Below are 21,553 nucleotides of genomic sequence, written 5' to 3'. Positions count from 1 at the left end.
TCGGGGTGCACATCTCAGAGGATCTGTCCTGGTCCCTCAATACCACCAAATTGATCAAAAAGGCGCAGCAGCGCCTTTACTTTCTGAGGAGGCTCAAGAAAGCTCACCTGTCCCCCCAGATCCTGTCCAACTTCTACCGCTGTACCATCGAAAGCATCCTGACCACCTGCTTCACGGTATGGTACAGCAGCTGCACCGTAGCGGACAGGAAGGCACTGCAACGGGTGGTGAAAACCGCTCAGCACATCATCGGTGCCCCGCTCCCTGCCATGGATGCCCTCCACCGAAAACGGTGTCTGAGACGGGCCGGGAAAATCATCAAGGACCCCTCTCACCCTAACCATGGACTGTTTGCCCTCCTCCCATCAGGGAGGCGGTACAGGAGCCTCAGGTCTCGCACAAGCAGGCTGAGGAACAGCTTTTTCAACAACACCATTACACTGCTGAACTCAGAGTCCGTCGCTAGCTATCTCTAGACTCTCCCATTTGTATACAGTTATTTGCCTATGTACCAGTTTTAATTCATCCACAATCCACACATTGTTAACCAGTATTTTTTATTTTTATTGTATGCTTATTTTGTATTTTTATTTTTACTTCTACTATCTTGCACTATGACCATGACCAGACGCTAAACTGCATTTTGTTGTAACTATACTCGTATTTGTGCAATGACAATAAAGTTGAATTGAATTGAAAAGGAGGTAATTACACACACATGAGCAATTACAAATGCCTGTGAAGCCATGTGTCCCATACATTATGGTGCCCTGAAATGGGGGGACTATGTATAAACACTGCTGTCATATCTACATGGTGAAACCAAACTGTATAAAAATGGCCATTAAAATCTGACAAAATGCACTATAACCACATGTGATTTTTTTCTATTATAAATGTCAAATTGTGGAGTACAGAGGCAAATAAATAAATGATGGGTCTTTGTCCCAAACATTATGGAGGGCACTGTACACTGGTCCCACTTGCGTGCGCTTGGTCCATATCCCTCCAAACCTGTCCTACCCATGCATCTGTCCAACTGTTTCTTAAACGATGGGATAGTCCCTGCCTCAACTACCTCCTCTGGCAGCTTGTTCTATAAACCCACCACCTTTGTGTCAGGGCAGCACAGTGATGCAGCGGTAGAGTTGCTGCCTTACAGCGCCAAAGACCCAGGTTTGATCCTGACGATGGGTGTTGTCTATGCGGAGTTTGCATGTTCTCCCTGTGCCCGACTAGGTTTTCCCTAGGGTGCTCTGGTTTCCTCCCACACTCCAAATACGAGCAGCATTGTAGGTTAATTGGCTTCGGTAAAATTGTAAATTGTCCCGAGTGTGTAGGATACTGCTGGTGTACGGGGTAATCGCTGGGTGGCGAGGACTCAGTGGGTCAAAGGGCCTGTTTCCGCGCTGTACCTCTAAATTAAATTGAACAAAACTAGAGACATGTGCACTATTTACACCAACACCATTTACCCGCATTAGGTTCCCTAGCCTTTGGTGTGTGAGCAGCTTAAATTACAACAAATATTCAAATTCACATGTCTTATAACACCAGGATAAGCGCTCAACCAAGAAAACTAGGCCCAAAGCCAAAGTAGTATCTAAACTGGTTATACAAACTTATGCGAAGGACAATAACTAGCTCCATGTGCAATAATCACCTACTTACATGTTAACAAGCGCATTTAAAAAAAACCTGATCGTGTAAGTATATCTTTGGGGTTAGACACAAAATACTGGAGTAACTCAGCGGGTCAGACAGCATCTCTGGGAGGAAGGAATGGGTGACATTTCGGGTCGAGACCGCTCTTCAGTTTATCAAGTGGGCACCTCTAACAATGATCTATTCGACATTTTTCTCAATCCTCGTCTCTTTTGATCTGTCGTTTTCACACCTTTTCCTTCCTATCTCCGTGTCTCCCTCACCCCTGAAGGGCCTGTCCCACTTGGCGATTTTGGCGCAGTCATATCAGTGTCGCCAAAAGAGTTTGAACATTTCAAAATCCAGCGGCGACAAAAAAAATGTTGTGACACTTGGAAAAACAATACGCCATCACGCCGCGTATATTTTTCGGTGACCTGACACGTCAGTCAATGATGCCGGCAGTCGCCAAAAAAAATCGCCAAGTGGGACAGGCCCTTGACTCTCAGTCTGAAGAAGGGTCTGGACCCGAAACGTCACCCATTCCTTTTCTCCAGGGATGCTGCCTGTCCCGCTGAGTTACTCCGGCATTTCGTGTCTGTCTTCCCTTCACTGATGTTTCGTTGAGCTAGGCCCACGGCACCGCTGAAAGGCTCAACAGAGTTAGTTGTCCCAGAAACTCCCACCTCAATACCCGATCTCACCACTAATGCTACTGGTATCTACTGAATAAAGGAAACCACTGATGATTAATTTGCTCAAACCAATATTGTCAAGCTGGAAAGGGTACAGATAGGAATTAAGAGGATGTTACATAGATACATAAAAGATAGGTAGGCCATTCGGCCCATCGAGCCAGCACCGCCATTCAATCTGATCAGGGCTGATCATCCACAATCAATACCACAATCAGTTCCTGCCTTCTCCCCATATCCCTTGATTCCGCTAGCCCTAAGAACTCTATCTAACTCTCTTTTGAATAAATCCAGTGGATCTGCCTCCACTGCCTTCTGAGGCAGAGAATTCCACAAATTCCCAACTCTCTCTGTGAAAATATTTTTCCTTATCTCAGTTCTAAATGGCCTACCCCTTATTCTTAAACTGTGGCCCCTGGTTCTGGACTCCCCCAACATCGGGAACATGTTTCCTGCATCTAGCGTGTCCCTGTTGCCAGGATAAGAGAGTCTGAGCTTTAAGGAAAGATTGAGCAGGCTGGGACTCTATTCCGTGGAGCGCAGGAGGATGAGGGGTGATCTTGTAGAGGTGTATAAAATCATGAGAGGAATCGATCGGGTAGATGCACAGAGTCTCTTGCCCAGAGTAAGTGAATCAAGGACCAGAGGACATAGGTTTAAGGTGAAGGGGAAAAGATTTAATAGGAATCTGAGGAATGATGTTTTCACACAGTGTATGGAACGAGCTGCCAGAGAAGGTAGTTGAGGCAGGGACTATCCTAGCATTTAAGGAAAAGACAGGTACATGGATAGGACAGGTTTGTGGCGATATGGGCCAAATGTGGGCAGGTGGGAGTCATGTAACTGGGACATGTTGGCTGGTGTGAGCAAGTTGGGCTGAAGGGCCTGTTTCCTTGCTGTATCACTCTATGACTCTGGACCTTGTGGGAAAGTAGTGGGGGAGTGCTGAACCCGGAAATGCCGTCTGTCAGATAGGAATTTGAAGAGACCTCTTTGCTGCCTCTGGTGGAATCGAAAGTTGACTCAGATTCAAGGAGCAGCGACGATGCAGAATCTAGCCCGTCTCATTGGAAAATAACGCCATTGTCATTGTGTCTGGATTAGTTTAGTTCAGAATGGCAGGCAGTGACTAGTGGGGTACTGCAAGGCTCGGTGCTGGGACAGCAGCTATTTACAATATACATTAATGATTTAGATGAAGGGATTCAAAGTAACATTAGCAAATTTGCAGATAACACAAAGCTGGGTGGTAGTGTGAACTGTGATGAGGATGCTATGAGAATGCAGGGTGACTTGGACAGATTGGGTGAGTGGGCAGATGCATGGCAGATGCAGTTTAATGTGGATAAATATGAGGTTATCCACTTTGGTAGCAAAAACAGGAAGGCAGATTACTATCTAAATTGTGTCAAGTTGGGAAAAGGGGAACTACAACGAGATCTGGGGGTCCTTGTTCATCAGTCAATGAAAGTAAGCAGGTACACAAAATTGCTGGAGAAACTCAGCGGGTGCAGCAGCATCTATGGAGCGAAGAAAATAGGCGACGTTTCAGGCCGAAACCCTTCTTCAGACCCTTCTTCAATGAAAGTAAGCATGCAGGTACAGCAGGCATTGAAGAAATTGAATGGCATGTTGGTCATCATAACAAGAGGAGTTGAGTATAGGAGCAAAGAGGTCATAGAAACATAGAAAATAGGTGCAGGAGTAGGCCATTCGGCCCATCGAGCCTGCGCCGCATTCAATATGATCATGGCCATTGCCATGATCATCATCATGATCATGGTCCTTCTGTAGTTGTACAGGACCCTAGTGAGACCACACCTGGAGTATTGTGTGCAGTTTTGGTCCCCAAATTTGAGGAAGGACATTGTTGCTATTGAGGGAGTGCAGCGTAGGTTTACAAGGTTAATTCCCGGGATGGCGGGACTGTCATATGCTGAGGGAATTGAGCAGCTGGGCTTGTATTTGAGCTCTGGAATTTAGAAGGATGCAAAAGCTGGATAACTAGCTAAACTAGCTAAACTAGCTAAATTAATCTCCTCTGCCTGCAAGTGAACCATATTCCTCTATTCCCTGCATATCCAAAAGCCTCTTAAATGCCATTATCATATCTGCCTGCACCACCACCCCTGATAAAAGCCACGACAGACTGCAGATGCTGAAAATCTGGAGAAAAATAACCCAGAAAATACTTGAGCTATTCAGCAGGTCAGGCAGCATCTACGGGGAGAGAAAGAGATTTAAGGTCAAAGACCTGTTTGTGTTCAGAGTTAACGTTTCAGTACAAGGAGGTTTCCTCGGGACTGTGTACAGTGATCGCCCTGAAAAGTTAACTCTGTTTCTCTCTCCACAGATACTGCCTGACCTGGTGAGTTTCTCCACCATTTTCTGTTTTCATGTCTGCCGCCTGTAATTTGGTTAGGGGTGGGGTGATGCCTTCATGTCCAATGATCCCAAAATATTCCCCTCCAAGGGGTGACATTGCCCTTTCATTCTCCCTGCCCCCATATAAGGTCATTAGTGATAGGAGCAGAATTAGGCCATTCGGCCCATCAAGTCTACTCCGCCATTCAACCATGGCTCTATCTCTATCTCTCCCTCCTAACCCCATTCTCCTACCTTCTGCCCCTGACCTCCGTACTAATCAAGAATCTATCTATCTCTGCCTTCAAAATATCCTTTGACTGGCCTCCTCAGCCATCTGTGGTAAATAATTCCACAGATTCACCAGCATCTGACTAAATAAATTCCTCCTCATCTCCTTCTTAAAGGAACGTCCTTTAATTCTGAGGCTATGACCTCTGGTCGCAGACTCTCCCACTAGTGGAAACATCCGCTCTGCATCCACTCTACCCGAGTCTTTCACCGAAGTACAGTGAAAATCGCTTTTATTGGATTAGATTAGTGTAGGATTTGGATGTAGTGTTGGATTGGATTTAGTTTAGTTTAGAGATACAGCGTGGAAACAGGCCCTTCAGCCCACCGGGTCCGTGCTGACCAGTGATCTCCGTACATTAACGCCATCCTATACCCACTAGGGACAATTTTTACATTTACCAAGACAATTAACCTACAAACCTGTATGTCTTTGGAGTGTGGAAGGGAACCAAAGATCTCGGGGGGGGAAAAAACCCACGCAGGTCACGGGGAGGACATACAAACTCCATACAGACAGCACACCCGTCGTCGGGATTGAACCCGGGTCTCCGGCGCTGCATTCGCTGTAACTCTACCGTTGTACCATCATGACCCCGACAATAGGTGCAGAATTGGCCATTCGGCCCTTCGAGCCAGCACCACCATTCAATGTGATCATGGCTGATCATCCCCAATCAGTACCCCGTTCCTGCGTTCTCTCCATATCCCCTGACTCCGCTATCTTTAAGAGCCCTATCTAGCTCTCTCTTGAATGTATCCGGAGAACCGACCTCCACCGCCCTCTGAGGCAGAGAATTCCACAGACTCACCACCCTCTGTGTGTTTCCTCGTCTCAGTTCTAAATGGCTTACCCCTTATTCTTAAACTGTGGCCCCTGGTTCTGGACTGCCCCAACATGGGGAACATGTTTCCTGCCTCTAGCGTGTCCAAACCGTTAACAATCTTATATGTTTCAATGAGATCCCCTCTCATCCATCTAAACTCCAGAGTGTACAAGCCCAGCTGCTCCATTCTCTTAGCATATGACAGTCCCGCCATCCCGGGAATTAACCTTGTAAACCTACGCTGCACTCCCTCGATAGCAAGAATGTCCTTCCTCAAATTAGGGGACCAAAACTGTGCACAATACTCCAGGTGTGGTCTCACTAGGGCTCTGTACAACTGCAGAAGGTCCTCTTGTTACAAAGGCCAACATGCCATTCGCTTTCTTCAGTACTGCTGTACCTGCATGCTTACTTTCATTGACTGGTGAACAAGGACCCCCAGATCCCGTTGTACTTCCCCTTTTCCCAACTTGACCCCATTTAGATAGTAATATGCCTTCCTGTTTTTGCCACCAAAGTGGATAACCTCACAACCTCACGAAGGCGTACGTGAATCGATGCAGTATCTCTCTGTCTCTACAGATATAAATAAATAAATGCGGGGATGGTTAGATTTAGCTCTTAGGGCTAAGGGAATCAAGAGATTATGGGGAAAAAAGCAGGTACAGGATACTGAGTTTGGATGATCAGCCATGATCAAATTGAATTGCGGTGCAGGCTCAAAGGGTCGAATGGCCTACTCCTGCACCTATTTTCCATGTTGATGGTGAAGTGAGGGTCTGAAGAAGGGTCTCGACCTGAAACGTCAGCATTCATTCAATAGTCCACTACTGCCCCTTTGTTCCCAGCAGTGCCACAAAAGCTGGCATTACTCAACACGCCCTGTTTGTTTGTTACCCCCCCCCCTTCCGTCGCCGATTGGGTCCCCTGTTAAATTCTATGCAACAGTGACACGACTTCAAGAGAGATCAGCTGCCCCAAAAAAAACCCCACAGGAACGGTGCCAGGTAAACAATGCCGTTCACACCTGTAGACCTGCGGTCGGTCGGGGATCCTGTTACAGAGTTTCACAGAGGTAAATAAAGATCAAAGATATCAGGTAAGCACCAGGCCGCTGCCAAGGGCGGGCCGGTGTTGAAGTGCGCGGTTGTGCGGACCTGGGAACTTATCCCACTCTGTGTCAACATAACCGTGAGAAAACAGCCGGGGCGCAGCTGTTCTCTCTCACAATCGTCGGTGGGCGGCAACGGCTAATCGCCTCCAACTTTAAAACGCCGATCGAAAGGCCAGGCTTCTTGGTGGCGGGTCTGTGGGAATTGTGTGCCACAGAAGGCTGTGGAGGCCATGTCAGTGGATATCTTAAAAGAGCCTGTCCCACTTGGACGTCATTTGCGCGTAATTTACACGACATCATTTGCGCGTCACGACGCATGACGCGCGCATCGTGACATGCACGTATTGCGCGTATGGTGCGCGATGACATAAGCAGTGACGCGCGACCACGCGCAGCGTCCCAGGGTTTTGTGAGGTACAAAATCTTTGCACGCCATCTGCTTGACACGCAAATGACGGCCAAATGGGACAGGCCCTTAAGGCAGAGATAGATAAGATTCTTAATTAGTACGGGTGTCAGGGTTATGGGGAGAAGCCAGGACAATGGGGTTCGGAAGGAGAAGATAGATCAGCCATGATTGAATGTCGGGGAAGACTTGATGGGCCGAATGGCATAATTCTACTCCTATCACTTATGATCCTCTTTGACCGATTTTGGGCGAATTAAGTTTAGGCTTATTGTCGTATGTACCTACGTCTCCTGACTCTCAGTCTGAAGAAGGGCAGTACGGTTCGCAGTGGTAGAGTTGCACTGGAAGACAGACACATAATGCTGGAGTAACTCAGCGGGACAGGCAGCATCTCTGGAGAGAAGGAATGGGTGAGGTTTCGGCTCGAGACCCTGCTTCAACATTGTCCAGGGATGCTGCCTGTCCCGCTGAGTTACTCCAGCATTTTGTGCCTATCTTCAGTTTAAACCTGCGTCTGTAGTTCCTTCCTGAGCTGAACCACTCTGCAGAATTAATTCTCATATAATCTCAAATCAAATTCGAAAGCAGACCGTTGCCTGAATGCACAAATTAATCTAATAGTTTGTCATTTTTCATTTCCGTTCTTCACCAGCTGAGCATAATCCTTTCTGCCATGTTCTAACAACATATTGTAATTCTATAATACCTCTGATCCACATTAGAACTCAGTGTTATAAAGTTAAATCACCCTTGTACTGGAATATGTTGATTTTTAGTTTAGTTTAGTTAAGTTTAGAGATACAGCGCGGAAACAGGCCCTTCGGCCCACCGAGTCCGTGCTGTATCTCTATACTAAGCAAAACTAAAAAACGACATATACCAGTACTGGGGTGATTTAACTTTGGGAGGAAGACGAAGATCTCGCTCCTCTCTTGAAAAGTGGGATAACATTAGCTATCCTCCAATCCACAGGAACTGATCCTGAATCTATTGAACATTGGAAAATGATCACCAATGCTTCCACTCACCACCCTCTGTGTAAAAAAAACTGCTCCACACATTTCCCTTAAATTTGTCCCTCTCACCTTAAAGCTTTGCCCACTACTCTCTGATATTTTGTGGAATTTGTTGCCACGGAAAGCCGTGGAGGCCAAGTTATTTGGGACTTGTTAAATTGGAGATTGACAGATTCTTGATTAGTACGGGTTTCAGGGTTATGGGGAGAAGGCCGGAGAATGGAGTTGAGAGGGAAAGATAGATCAGCCATGATTGAATGACAGAGTTAACTCGATGGGCTGAATGGCCTATTTCTGCTCCTGGGAGATGTGCAGGCAAGCATTGTTTACACAGAGGATGGTGGGTGCCTGGTACACATTGCTAGGGTGGTGGAAGCAGATATGATAGTGGCGTTTAGGGGACTTTTGGATAGGCCCATGTGTTAGCAGGGAATGGAGGGATATGGTTTATATGCAGGCAGATAAGAATTTGTCTTGGCATTATGTTCGGCACAGACATTGTGGACCGAAGGGCCTGTTCCTGTGCTGTGCTTGTTGTATGTTCAATCACGGAAGATACTGGTTCAAAAGGTAACTCGATGTTTGGTCAAGAGGGAGGGAGAAGCTTGACTGGCACGGTGGCGCAGCGGTAGAGTTGCTGCCTTACAGCGCCAGAGACCCGGGTTCGATCCTGGCCACGGGTGTTGTCTGTACGTTCTTCCCGTTTTCTCCGGGTGCTCCGGTTTCCTCCCACATTCCAAAGACGTACAGGTTTGCAGGTTAATTGGATTTGGTAAAAATTGTAAATTGTCTCGAATGTGTTAGGATAGTGTTAGTGTACGAGATGATCACTGATCAGCACGGACTCGCTGGGCCGAAGGGCCTGTTCCCACGCTGTGTCTCTAATTAGGCAGCTCAGTCTGATGAAGGGTCCCGACCCGAAATGTCAACCTACTCCTTTTCTCCAGAGATGCTGCCTGACCCGCTGAGTTACTCCACCATTTTGTACCTATGTTTTGTGTAAACCAACATCTGTAGTTCCTTCCTACACATAAACTGAACCAATTAATGGGAAAGTGCCGGGAGGCAGGGTTAAGGATGTGAATTCCAGAGGTTAGAGTCTGAGCGGCAGAAGACACGGCATCTTGCGGTGAAAACATTCCTTCTATCCAGAGAGTCCCGCTGAGTTACTCCAGCATCTTCGGAAAGAAAGATTTCTCACACAGGCCTGAGGCTGAAAGGTTACCCGAGGGCCAAGACTGCCCTCTGCTGCCCATTGCAGGCCAGTGCAGCAGGTGAAATCCAACAGAACAGTGCAGCACAGGAAGAGGCCCTTCAGCCCACAATGTCTGTGCCAAACACGATGCTATTTAACTAATCCCATCTGCCTGCATCCCTCTATTCCCTGCTCCGTTAATCCTTCTGCCTAAATGCCTCTTAAACATTGTTATCGTGTCTGCCTCCAGTACAGCACAGGAACGGACTGTTCGGCCCATGGTGTCATAGAAACATAGAAAATAGGTGCAGGAGGAGGCCATTCGGCCCTCCGAGCCAGCACCGCCATTCATTGTGATCAAGGCTGATCGTCCCCTATCAATAAACCGTGCCTGCCTTCTCCCCATATCCCTTGGCTCCACTAGCCCCTAGAGTTCTATCTTAAATCCATATACCTGTACCTGTGTCTGTGCAATCGATGCTAAGACCCACTATTACCTGCCTGCACGTAATCCAATGTAATGAAAATAAACTGCAGATGCTGGTTTAAAACAATGATAGACACAAAATGCTGGAGTAATTCAGCATCTCTGGAGAAAATGGGCAGGTGATGGTTCAGATCGGGAACCCATATCCGTCAATTCCCTGCCCATCCATATGCTTATTGTACTTGATGTATCCATCCCAGGAAGAAGGTTCCCGCAGTCTACCCTATCTATTCCTCTTGTCATTTTATCTTCTTCTGTCAGGTCTCCCCGCATCTTTCGCTGTACCAGAGAAAACAATCTTAAGTCTGTCCAACCCCTCCATAGCTAATACCAGCTCTAATCCAGGCATCATTCTGGTAAACCTCCTCTGCATCCTCTCCACGTCCTTCCTATATTGAGGTGACCAGAACTGCACGCAACACTCCAAATGTGAAATAAACAGAATGGCACCATGACATCCTGACCCTTATACTCAATGCCCCGACCCATGCCTGCTTCCCACTAATTGTATTGCCGCTGTAAGGGAGTTATGGGCTTGGAGCCCAAGATCCCTCTGTACATCAATGACATTTGAGGGTCATGCCATTAATTAATTGTACATTTTCCTTCCTACATCTGACCTCCTAAAGGGTGGTGGGCTGGGGGGGGGGGGGGGGGGGATGGGAGGTGGTGTGGGGGAGGGGCAGGATGTTGTCTGCATACGGATATGGAGAGATGAGGATACACTTTTGCACACAGAGAGTCGTGAGTCTGTGGAATTATCTGCCTCAGAGGGAGGTGGAGGCCGATTCTCTGGATACTTTCAAGAGAGAGCTAGATAGGGCTCTTAATAGCGGAGTCGGGATATGGGGAGAAGGCAGGAACGGGGTACTGATTGGGGATGATCAGCCATGATCACATTGAATGGCGGTGCAGGCTCGAAGGGCTGAATGGCCTACTCCTGCACCTATTGTCTATAAGAGGTGTGAAAGGTGCAAAGTGAGATGGGAAAGATTGAATAGGAATCTGAAGGGCAATCCTTTCATATAGAGGGTGGTGGGCATATGGAATGAGCTGCCAGAAGAGGTAGTTTAGTTTATTGTCACGCGTGCCATGGTACAGTGAAAAGCTTTTTTGTTGCTTGTGATCCAGTCAGAGCAATGTTTAGAGCAGGATAAATGTTCTCCATGTTGTGGGAGTCCAGAACCAGGGGTCACAGGTTAAGAATGAGGGGTAGGCCATTTAGGACTGAGATGAGGAAAAACCTTTTTGCCCAGAGAGTAGTGAATCTGTGGAATTATCTGCCACAGAAGGCAGTGGAGACCTGGATTTACTGGATGTTTTCAAGAGAGAGTTAGATTTAGCTCTTTGGGCTAAAGGAATCAAGGGATATGGGGAGATTTTAGATGATCAGCCATGATCATATTGAATAGCGGTGCTGGCACAAAGGGCCGAATGGCCTCCTGCATCTATTTTCTATGTTTCAATGTCAGCGGGATGACTGTGCACGATTATAACAAGCCATCCACTGTGCACATATACCGGATAAATGGAATCACATTTAGTGAAAGATAAACTCCAGTGAAGTGCGATTAAAGATAGTCTGAGGGCCTCCAATGAGGTAGATAGTAGTTCAGGACTGCTCTCCAGTTGGTGATAGGACGGTTCAGTTGCCTGTTAACAGCTGGGAAGAAACTGTCCCTGACTCTGGAAGTGTGAATTTTCAAACTTCTCTACCTCTTGCCTGATGGGAGAGGGGAGATGAGGGAGTGTTTGTGGTGAGACTCGTCCTTAATTATGCTGGTGGCCTTGCTCAGGCAGCGTGAAGTGTATTTGAGGCAGAAATTATAACAACATTTAAAAGACATTGGACAGGTGCATGGATTGGAAATGTTTAGAGAGATATGGGCTGGAGGTGGGCAGGTAGGACTAGTGTGGATGGGGCATCTTGGTTGGCATGGGCAATATGAGATGATGGCCCTGTTTCCATGCTGTATTGATTCGATCAATGACTTGAACAAGAGTCTTGGGGCAGAACAGCAGCACAGCGGTAGAGTTACTGCCTTACAGCGCCAGTGACCTGGGTTCAATCCTGACACCGGGTGCTGTCTGTACGGAGTTTGTACGTTACCCCAGTGACTGCGTGGGTTTTCTCCAGGTGCGCTGATTTCCTTCCACAATCCAAAGACGCACAGGTTTGTAGGTTAATTGGCTTGAGTAAAAAAAATTGAGATTGTCCCTGGTGTGTATAGGATGGAGCGAGTGTGTGGGGGAATCACTGGTCGGATGGACCTAACGGCCTGTTTCCATGTTGTGTCCTCTAAACTAAGCTAATCTACGATGCATCAGCTCCCATAAAGTACCAGCTTTCTCGAAGCACCGACAATAGGTCTCTATTCCATGGAGCGCAGGAGGATGAGCGGAGATCTTATAGAGGTATACAAAATCATCAGAGGAATAGATCGGGTAGATGCACAGAGTCTTTTACCCAGAGATGGGTAATCGAGGACCAGAGGACAGAGGTTCAAGGTGAAGGGGCAAAAAGGAATATGAATCCGAGGGGTAACTTTTTCACATAGAGGGTAGAGGCTGAGACAATCCCATCGTTTAAGAAACAGTTGGACAGGTACGTGGATAGGACAGGTTTGGAGGGTTATGGACCAAGCGCAGGCAAGTGGGACTAGGGTAGATGGGACATTGTTGGCCGGTGTGGGCGAGTTGGGCCGAAGGGCCTGTTTCAACACTATTACACTATGACCTCTATGACTGATTTCGATATGCAGGAACTTAGACGTGTTCCATGGGGTCACTAGCCCAATGACATGAGTTCAAGTCTGACAAGGGGGATTTAAATTGTTAATGAATTAAATCCAAAATATGAAAGCTATAATTGGTGATAGTATTACCAGTTTGGTAAAGCTCCGTCTGGTTCACCAGTTCTGTTCAGGGAAGGTAATCTGCTTGTGTCGGAAGGAACTTCAGATGTTGGTTTAAACCGAAGATAGACACAAATAGCTGGAGTAACTCAGCGGGTCAGGCAGCATCTGTGGGGAGAAGGAAGGGGTGACGTTTCGGATCGAGACCCTTCTTCAGTCTTCTTCAGAATCACCTTCTCTCCAGAGATACTGCCTGTCTCGCTGAGTTACTCCAGCTTTTTGTGTCTACCTAAGGTAATCTGCTTGCTGGGACATTGTCAATTCTTAACTGGGATAGCCCAGTAAGCCGGGAAATGTTGGTGCATTTAAGGCTGGACCCTTAGATCCCTTCTCCTGAATTAATGGTGATCAAACACTGGTTTTCTCCTGGCGTGGGGTTTCACAGGGGAGGTCTAGGCCTTCTGGGTCATAGATGGGATGGTTGAAGCCAAGGATAGATAGCTATTGCATTCGGTCCGTAAAGGCCTGCTGGATCTCCCGATCGCTGACCATTTTAACTCCCCTTCCCATTCCCACACCGACCGTTTATTTGGAGAGGACTAAAGTATAAAAACAGGCTTCGACCCGAAACGTCACCCATTCCTTCTCTCCAGAGATGCTGCCTGCCCCACTGAGTTACTCCAATGCTGAGGCTTTATGAGGGACTGGTCAGACCACATTTGGTGTATTGTGAGCAGTTTTGGGCCCCATATCTGAGGAAGGATTTAGTTTAGTTTAGTTTAGAGATTCAGCGCGGCCCCACCGAGTCTGTGCCGACTAGCGATCACTGCAAACTAACATAATCCTACTCACACTAGGGACGATATACTATTATGCCAAGCTAATTCACCGAAACTGTACCTCTTTGGAGTGTGGGATGAATCCGGAGCACCCGGAGAAAACCCACGCAGGTCACGGGAGAACGTACAAACTCCGTACAGACAGCACCCGTGGTTAGGATTGAACCCGGGTGTCTGGCGCTGTGAGGCAGCAACTCGACCGCTGCACCACCGTTATGTGCTGCTGTTGGAGAGGGCCCAGAGGATGTTTATGAGAATAATCCCAGGAATCATTAGGTTAACGTATGATTAGTTTTTGTTGGCACTGGGCCGGGACTCGCTGGAAGTTTGGAATATGAGGAACTTTGAAAACTCATTCAAACGGACTGAATAGTAAAACATAGAAACATAGAAAATAGGTGCAGGAGTAGGCCATTCGGCCCTTCGAGCCTGCACCGCCATTCAATATGATCATGGCTGATCATCCAACTCAGTATCCTGTACCTGCCTTCTCTCCATACCCTCTGATCCCTTTAGCCACAAGGGCCACATCTAACTCCCTCTTAAATATAGCCAATGAACTGGCCTCAACTACCCTCTGCGGCAGAGGCTTGGATAGAGTGGATGTGGAAAGAATGCTTCCACATGGGAGAGTCTAGGACCAGAATAAAAGATATACCTTTAGGCATTTCTTTAGTCAGAGGGTGGTGAATCTGTGGAATTTACTGCCACGGACGGCTGTGGAGACCAGGTCAATGAGATTAACAGATTCATATTAGTACGGGTGTCAGGGTTTATGGGGAGAAGGCATGAGAATGGGGTTGAGAGTTGACTCGATGGGCCGAATGGCCTAATTCTGCTTCTATGACTATGGCTGGACGGTGTCTGCATACGGATCTGGAGGGATATGGATTATGTGCAGTTGGTTAAGAGTTGGTCTTAGCGTCATGTTTATCACGGTAATTGTGGGCCAAAGGGCCTGTTCTTGTCCTGGTCTCTGTACTTATCTGATCCTTGAGCTATCCACTAGTGTTCCTCCAAATTAGAGGTGTAATCATAGTCATAGAGTGATACAGGCTCTTTGGCCCAGCTTGCCCACACCGACCAACATGTTCCAGCTACACTAGTCCCACTTGCCTGCATTTGGCCCATATCCCTCCAAACCTGTCCTATCCATGTACCTGTCTAATTTGTTTCCTAAAAGTTGCAATAGTCCCTGTCTCAACCACCTCTCTGGCAGCTTGTTCCATGCACCCACCACATTTTACCCCTCAGATTCCTATTAAATCTTTACCCCTTCATCTTTACCGATTCCCCTCCTCTGAGCATCTACTAGATCTATTCCTCTCAAGATTTTGTACACCTCCAAACGATCACCCCTCATCCTCCTGCGCTCCAAGGATTAGAGACCCAGCCTACTCAACCTCTCCCTATAGCTCAGGCCCTCTAGTCCTGGCGACATCCTCGTAAATCTTCTCTGTACCCTATCCAACTTGACAACATCTTTCCTATAACATGGTGCCCAGAACTGAACACAATATTCTAAAATGCGGTCTCACCAATGTCATTTACAACTGCAACATGACCTCCCAACATCTTTACTCAATACTCCTGACTGATGAAGGCCAATGTGCCAAAAACCTTTATTATGCCACCTCCAAGGAACCATGCACCTGCTCCGAGATCCCTCTGCTCTACAACACTCCCCAGAGCCCTATCATTCTCTGTGTAGGTCCTGCCCTTGTTAGATGTCCCAAAATACAACACCCCCATCTTCATTACCCCAAACACCTTCATTAAATTCCATCAACCATTCCTCAGCCCACCTGGCCAACTGAGCAAGATCATGCTGCAATTTTTCACAAGCATCTGCATTCACTGAAAAACGTTTTGTATCATCAGCAAACTTGCAAGTCATGCCATGTGCGTTCTCATCCAATTCATTGATGCAGATGACAAACAGTAACGGGGCCCCGCACCGAACCCTGAGGCACACCACTAGTCACAGGCCTCCAGTCCGAGAAGCAAACTTCCATCATCACCCTCTGCTTCCTTCTATGAAGCCAATTTTCTATCCATCCAGCTATCTTTCCTTGGATCCCATGCCATCTAACCTTCCAGGGGTGCCTACGATGAGGAACCTTGTCGAACGCCTTACTGAAGTCCATGTACACAACATCGACAGCTCTGCCCTCATCGACCTTTTTTGGTCACGTCTTCAAGAGACACGGCCTCCCATGTACAAAACCACGCTGACTATCCCGAATCGGCCCTTGTCCATCTAAATGCCTGTATAACCTATCCCCTAGAATACTCTCTAGTAACTTTCCAACTACAGATGTTAAGATCATAAAAGTTAACTTCTAGGCTCAATAAAGAAGGGTTTCGACCCACAACGTCACCCATTTCTTCTCTCCAGAGATGCTACCTGTCCGGGTGAGTTACTCCAGCTTTTTGTGTCTAACTTCGGTTTAAACCAGAATCTGCAGTTCCTTCCTGCACCTGCTCAATAATCTGACAGACGAAGGCCAAAAGGCTTATCTGGCCGCCCTGTCTTACTGCAACGCCAGATGTGGATTTTTTGTTTCCGTTCTCTCCTTCAGCAGAAACATCCAAGAAAACATGAACCCGGAGGAGGAGGTGGACGAGTTTCTGGGGCGAGCCATCGATGCCAGAAGCATTGACCGCCTGCGCTCCGAGCACGTGCGCAAGTTCCTGTTGACCTTCCGCAAACCGGAGCTGGAAAAGAAGGTGGGTGTCCGTCCATGTTCCCCGCCCCGCCCCGACCCGACCCAGCCCAACGAGGGACTGGATGAAGCCCAGATCGTTCCTGTGCTGTACTCTTCTCTCTTCCATCAGTCCAATGTCACTTGCACAACCGCACAGCAAAATTCTTACTGCATATTTACACATACGTCAAAGGAGCAGAATTAGGCCATTCGGCCCATCAAGACTACCCCGCCATTCAATCATGGCTGATCTATGTTTCCCTCTCAAACCCATTCTCCTGCCTTCTCCCCATAACCCCTGACACCCGCACTAATCAAGAATCTATCTGTCTCTTTTTTAAAGATATCCATTGACTTGGCCACCACAGCCGTCTGTGGCAATGAACTCCACAGATTCACCACCACCCTGCGGGCAGCTCCATGTTTTGGCGCCATTTCCAAAGTCCGGTCCACCTGCACGCACGGTCTACTGGAGCGGTTTAGTGTTTCGAGAATCAGAGCGGAAGCAGGCTCTTCGGCCCACCGAGTCCGTGCCAACCAGCGATTCCCCGCACACTAACACTATCCTACACACGCCAGGGACAATTTACAATATTAGTTTTAGTGTTATTTAGTTCTAGAGATACAGCGCAGAAACAGGCCCTTCGGCCCACCGGGACCAGCGCTCCCCGCACATTAACACTATCCTAGACCTACAATTTTTACATTTATCAAGCCAATTAACCTGCAAACCTGTGTGTCTTTGGAGTGTGGGAGGAAACCGGGATCTCGGAGAAAACCCACGCAGGTCACGGGGAAAACGCACAAACTCCGTACAGACAGCACCCAGGACAAGTCAGAATCGAACCCGGGTCTCCGGCGCTGCATTCGCTGTAAGGCAGCAACTCTACCGCTGCGCCACCGTGACCGCCCAAAGCCAATTAACCTACAAACCTGTACATCTTTGGAGTGTGGGAGGAAACCCAGAGCACCCGGAGAAAACCCACGCAGGTCACGGGGAGAACGCACAATCTCCGTACAGACAGCACCCTTAGTCAGGATCAAAGTTGGATCTCTGTCGCTGTAAGGCAGCAACTCTACTGCTGCGTCACGTTGCCACCCACCCTACCGGTTGCCCTACTAGTTTCATTGCTGTCCTGCTCAATTTCATTGTTTGTATCCACTCACAACCCAACAGCCATGATTGAATGGCGAAATAGACATGATGGGCTGAATGGCCTGATTCTGCCCCTAGACCTTTGCCCCTTGTGTGTGGATAAGGGGCACTTGTTTTGTGCCAACTGTTACTGCGTGGCTGTAAACCTTCTCTCTCCTCTTCCCCCAGTATTCCAAGGAGGTGGATGACAGATTTGGTGCCTACGTTGCCTGTTCCTGCTTGGTTTTCCTCTTCATCTGCTCCATTCAGATCATCATTATGCCCCAGTAAGTCTTCCTGCTTGTTTGCCTTAAGAGGAGAGGGACTGTGGTTTGCCTACACTAGCCCCCTGCCTCATCGATGGAAGGAACCTACAACCTGTAGAATGGAGCGGCCGGGCTTGTACACTCTGGAATTTAGAAGGATGAGAGGAAATCTTATTGAAATGTATAAGATTATTAAGGGATTAGACACATGCAAGAGGCAGGAAACGTGTTCCCGATGTTGGGGGAGTCCAGAACCAGGGCCCACAGTTTAAGAAATAGGCGTAGGCCATTTAGAACGGAGATGAGGAAAAACGTTTTGTTGTGAATCTGTGGAATTCTCTGCCTCAGAAGGCAGTGGAGGTCAATTCTCTGGATTGGATCCAGAAATACGGAAAACGTTTTCCCTCATCTCAGGCTAGTTGTGATTGTCTATGTGGTGTGTGAGTGCTGCTTGCCGGTGTATGGGAGGCTCATTTCTCTTCTGTCCCTCTCCTGTGTACAGCTCGGTGTTGATGTTGACCTTCTACTTGACCTGCTTGGTCATTCTGGCCGGCGTACTCTTCGTGTCCACCATCTACTGCTGCGTCAAGGTGAGCAACTTAAAAGCGTTGTGAGTTTATGCGGCCACGGTGGCACAGCGGTAGAGTTGCTGTCTCACAGCGCCGGAGACCCGGGTTCGATTCCGACTACGGGTGCCGTCTGTTACGGAGCTTGCGCGTTCTCCACGTGACCTGCGTGGGTTTTCTCTGAGATCTTCGGTTTCTTCCCACACTCCAAAGACGTGCAGGTTTGTAGATTATCAATGTGCATTATCCCGAGTGTGTGTAGCATCAATGTGCGGGGATCGCTGGTCGGTGCGGACTCGGGGGGCCGAAGGGCTTGATTCCGCGATGTATTTCGAAACTAAACTAAATCAATTTCACAGCCTGGAGTCACATGGCATGGAAGCAGGCCCTTCAGCCCACTGACTCTCTGCACTGTCAAACCCTAACCCTAAAGATAGGCGCAAAATGCCTGAGTAACTCAGCAGGACAGGCAGCATCTCTGGCGAGAAGGAACGGGTGACGTTTAGGGTCGAGACCCTTCTAGAGACTGAGAGTCAGGGGAGAGGGAGACTAGAAATATGGAAGGGTAAAGTGTGAAAACGACAGATCAAAGCAGACGATGATGAAGGAAATGTAGAATGGTTCATTGTTGGCTGAGGGCAGGGGCGGAAAACCCGGGGGGGGGGGGGGCAGAGGGGACACGTCCCCCCCATGTTTTGAGAGGTGGGGGACATCCCCCACAAGTTTTTGTGATCCCGATTTTAAAATCACCGTTTTTACCGCCGGATTGAGTCTCCGAAGCCTCGTGTGTGAGCGTGCGCATACGCACGTGGCCGCCAAACAATTGTGTCACCCGTCCCCTCCATGTTTTGATAGTGAGTTCCGTTCTTGGCTGAGGGGAAGGTGACAACGAGGCGTACAAACAGTAAAATTAATCAGTGAAACTAGTTGGTGAACTAGGGTGGGGCGGGATGGAGAGAGAGGGAAAAGCAAGGGTTGCTTGAAGTTAGAGAAATCAATATTCATACCGCTGGGTTGTAAGCTGCCCAAGTGTACGTACCCTCAATGTGGAAGGAATACCCACCTTTGTTTCAAGCTGGGTCCCTTCTTCAGTCCGAAGGAGGATAGTAACCCGAAACGTCACCTATCCAGTCCTTCCGCAGATGCTGCCTGACCCGCTGAGTAATTCCAGCACTTTGTGTTTTACACAGGATGCCAGCATCTGAACTTCCTTGTGTAGACAATAGACAATAGGAGCAGGGGTAGGTCATTCGGCCCTTTGAGCCAGTTCCGCCATTCAATGTGATCATGGCTGATCATCCCCAATCAGTACCCCGTTCCTGTCTTCTCCCCATATCCCCTGACTCCACTATCTTTAAGAGCCCTATCTAGCTCTCTCTTGAAAGTATCCAGAGAAACGGCCTCCACCGCCCTCTGAGGCGGAGAATTCCACAGACTCACGACTCTCTGTGTGAAAAAGTGTTTCCTCATCTCCATTCTAAATGGATTGCCCCTTTTCTTAAACAGTGGCCCCTGGCTCTGGACTCCACCACCAGCTACCTGAACCCTAACACTAATCCCATTTTGTTATCTTTCCCAAACTTCCATCAGAGTTTTGAGTTGGGGTCCAAAACATCACCTATGAAGTGTCCCGGCCCGAAACATCGCCTTTCCATGTTCTCCAGAGATGCTGCCTGACCCGCTGAGTTTAGTTTAGTTTAGAGATGCAGAACGGAAACAGACCCTTCAGCCCACAAAGTCCGCACCGACCACAAATTCCCCGCGCATTAACACTACCCTACACACACTGGGGACAATTTGACTTTTTTTACACCCAGCCAATTAACCTACAAACCTGTACGTCTTGGGAGTGTGGGAGGAAACCGAAGATCTCGGAGAAAACCCAGTGAGAAGATGTTACCACCCGTGGAAGAGTCTAGGATCAGAAGCCATAGCCTCAGAATTAAAAGACATTCCTTTGGGAAGAAGAGTCAAGAGTCATGAGTCAAGAGTCAATTTAATTGCCATTTGGAGCCCTGGAGGTCCAAACGAAATGCCGTTTCTGCAGCCATACATTACACACAAATAGACCCCAGACACAACATAATTACATTTTACATAAACATCCATCACATAGCTGTGATGGAAGGCCAAAAAAACTTATCTCTCCACTGCACTCTCCCCCCCCGATGTCAGAGTCAAAGTCAAAGCCCCCGGCTGGCGATGGCGATTGTCCCGCGGCCATTGAAGCCACGCCGGGTGGTGCGAGGTCACACACCGGGTCTTGGTGTTGGAGTTTTCCCCCGGTGTGCGCTCGCAAGGGTCGACCCGAACGTCACCCAGCCGCGCTCCATGGTGCTGTCAGCCCCGCTCCAGGACAGCTTTTCAACCCCGCAACACGGGCGGGAGAATTCGCCGTTGCAGGAGCCCCGAAAAGCGGTCTCCCTCCAGGGATCCGCGGGCTCCCGGTGCCGCCGTCCGCAGACCCGCAGCAGCAGCCCCGACTCTCCGGTAGCAGCAGCCAGCAGCAGCGGCAGTTCTACAGCAGCAGCGGAGCAGCAGCAGCAGCGCTCTCTCCACCGCTCACACCTCACCCTCCATATCTCGGCCTCTCCCCCGCTCTCAGTCTGAAGAACGGTTAGTCGGCACCAGAGTCCCCGGCTTCTCTCCGTTGGAGGCCGCTCTTCGTTGTGGCCTCAACGCTTTTTGTGAGACCCGAAGAGAAAAGGTCGGGTCTTCAGTGCAGGGAGAGATTCAAATGTTTCCCCCCCCCCCTCCCACCCCACCCCATCCATCCCCACACACACACACCCCAACATAAAATAACAAAAACTACATAAAAACACAGACAAAAAATAATAAAACGCGGACAGGCTGCAGAGGCCGCTGCTGGCCAGAGCCGCGCCGCCTACCGGAAGATGAGGAGAAAACCCATGCGGTCACGAGAAAAACGTACAAACTCCACACAGACAGCACCCGTAGTCAGGGTTGAACCCGGGACTCTGGCGCTGTGAGGCCAGAGATTGCTAGTTCCTGTTTATCGCCTCATTATAGAGACAAATTATCCCAGTGCTTGCACTGGCTGAGAGAACGACTATAAATAAGTCAGGAAGTTGGAATTCAACCTGGTCCCAGGGTGGATGTACAGGATAGAAGATTCCAC

The 21,553-nt window shown here is 48.4% G+C and overlaps 1 protein-coding gene across 2 annotated transcripts in view; it reads left to right on the top strand.

Annotated features, from left to right (window-relative positions):
• Positions 1–21,553, top strand: part of adcy5 (adenylate cyclase 5) — a 255,344-nt gene that overhangs the window by 209,539 nt on the left and 24,252 nt on the right. For both annotated transcript variants that reach the window (XM_055638793.1, XM_055638792.1), the window contains exons 10-12: positions 16,319–16,466; positions 17,769–17,866; positions 18,348–18,435. In XM_055638793.1, the coding sequence (XP_055494768.1) occupies positions 16,319–16,466; positions 17,769–17,866; positions 18,348–18,435 (334 nt within the window). The remainder of the gene's footprint in view (positions 1–16,318; positions 16,467–17,768; positions 17,867–18,347; positions 18,436–21,553) is intronic.

The sequence above is a fragment of the Leucoraja erinacea genome, chromosome 7 (genome assembly GCF_028641065.1).
Source record: "Leucoraja erinacea ecotype New England chromosome 7, Leri_hhj_1, whole genome shotgun sequence".
Taxonomy (NCBI): domain Eukaryota; kingdom Metazoa; phylum Chordata; class Chondrichthyes; order Rajiformes; family Rajidae; genus Leucoraja; species Leucoraja erinaceus.
The sequence above is the reverse complement of the archived record's forward strand: the minus strand, read 5'-3'. Positions and strand labels throughout refer to the sequence as shown.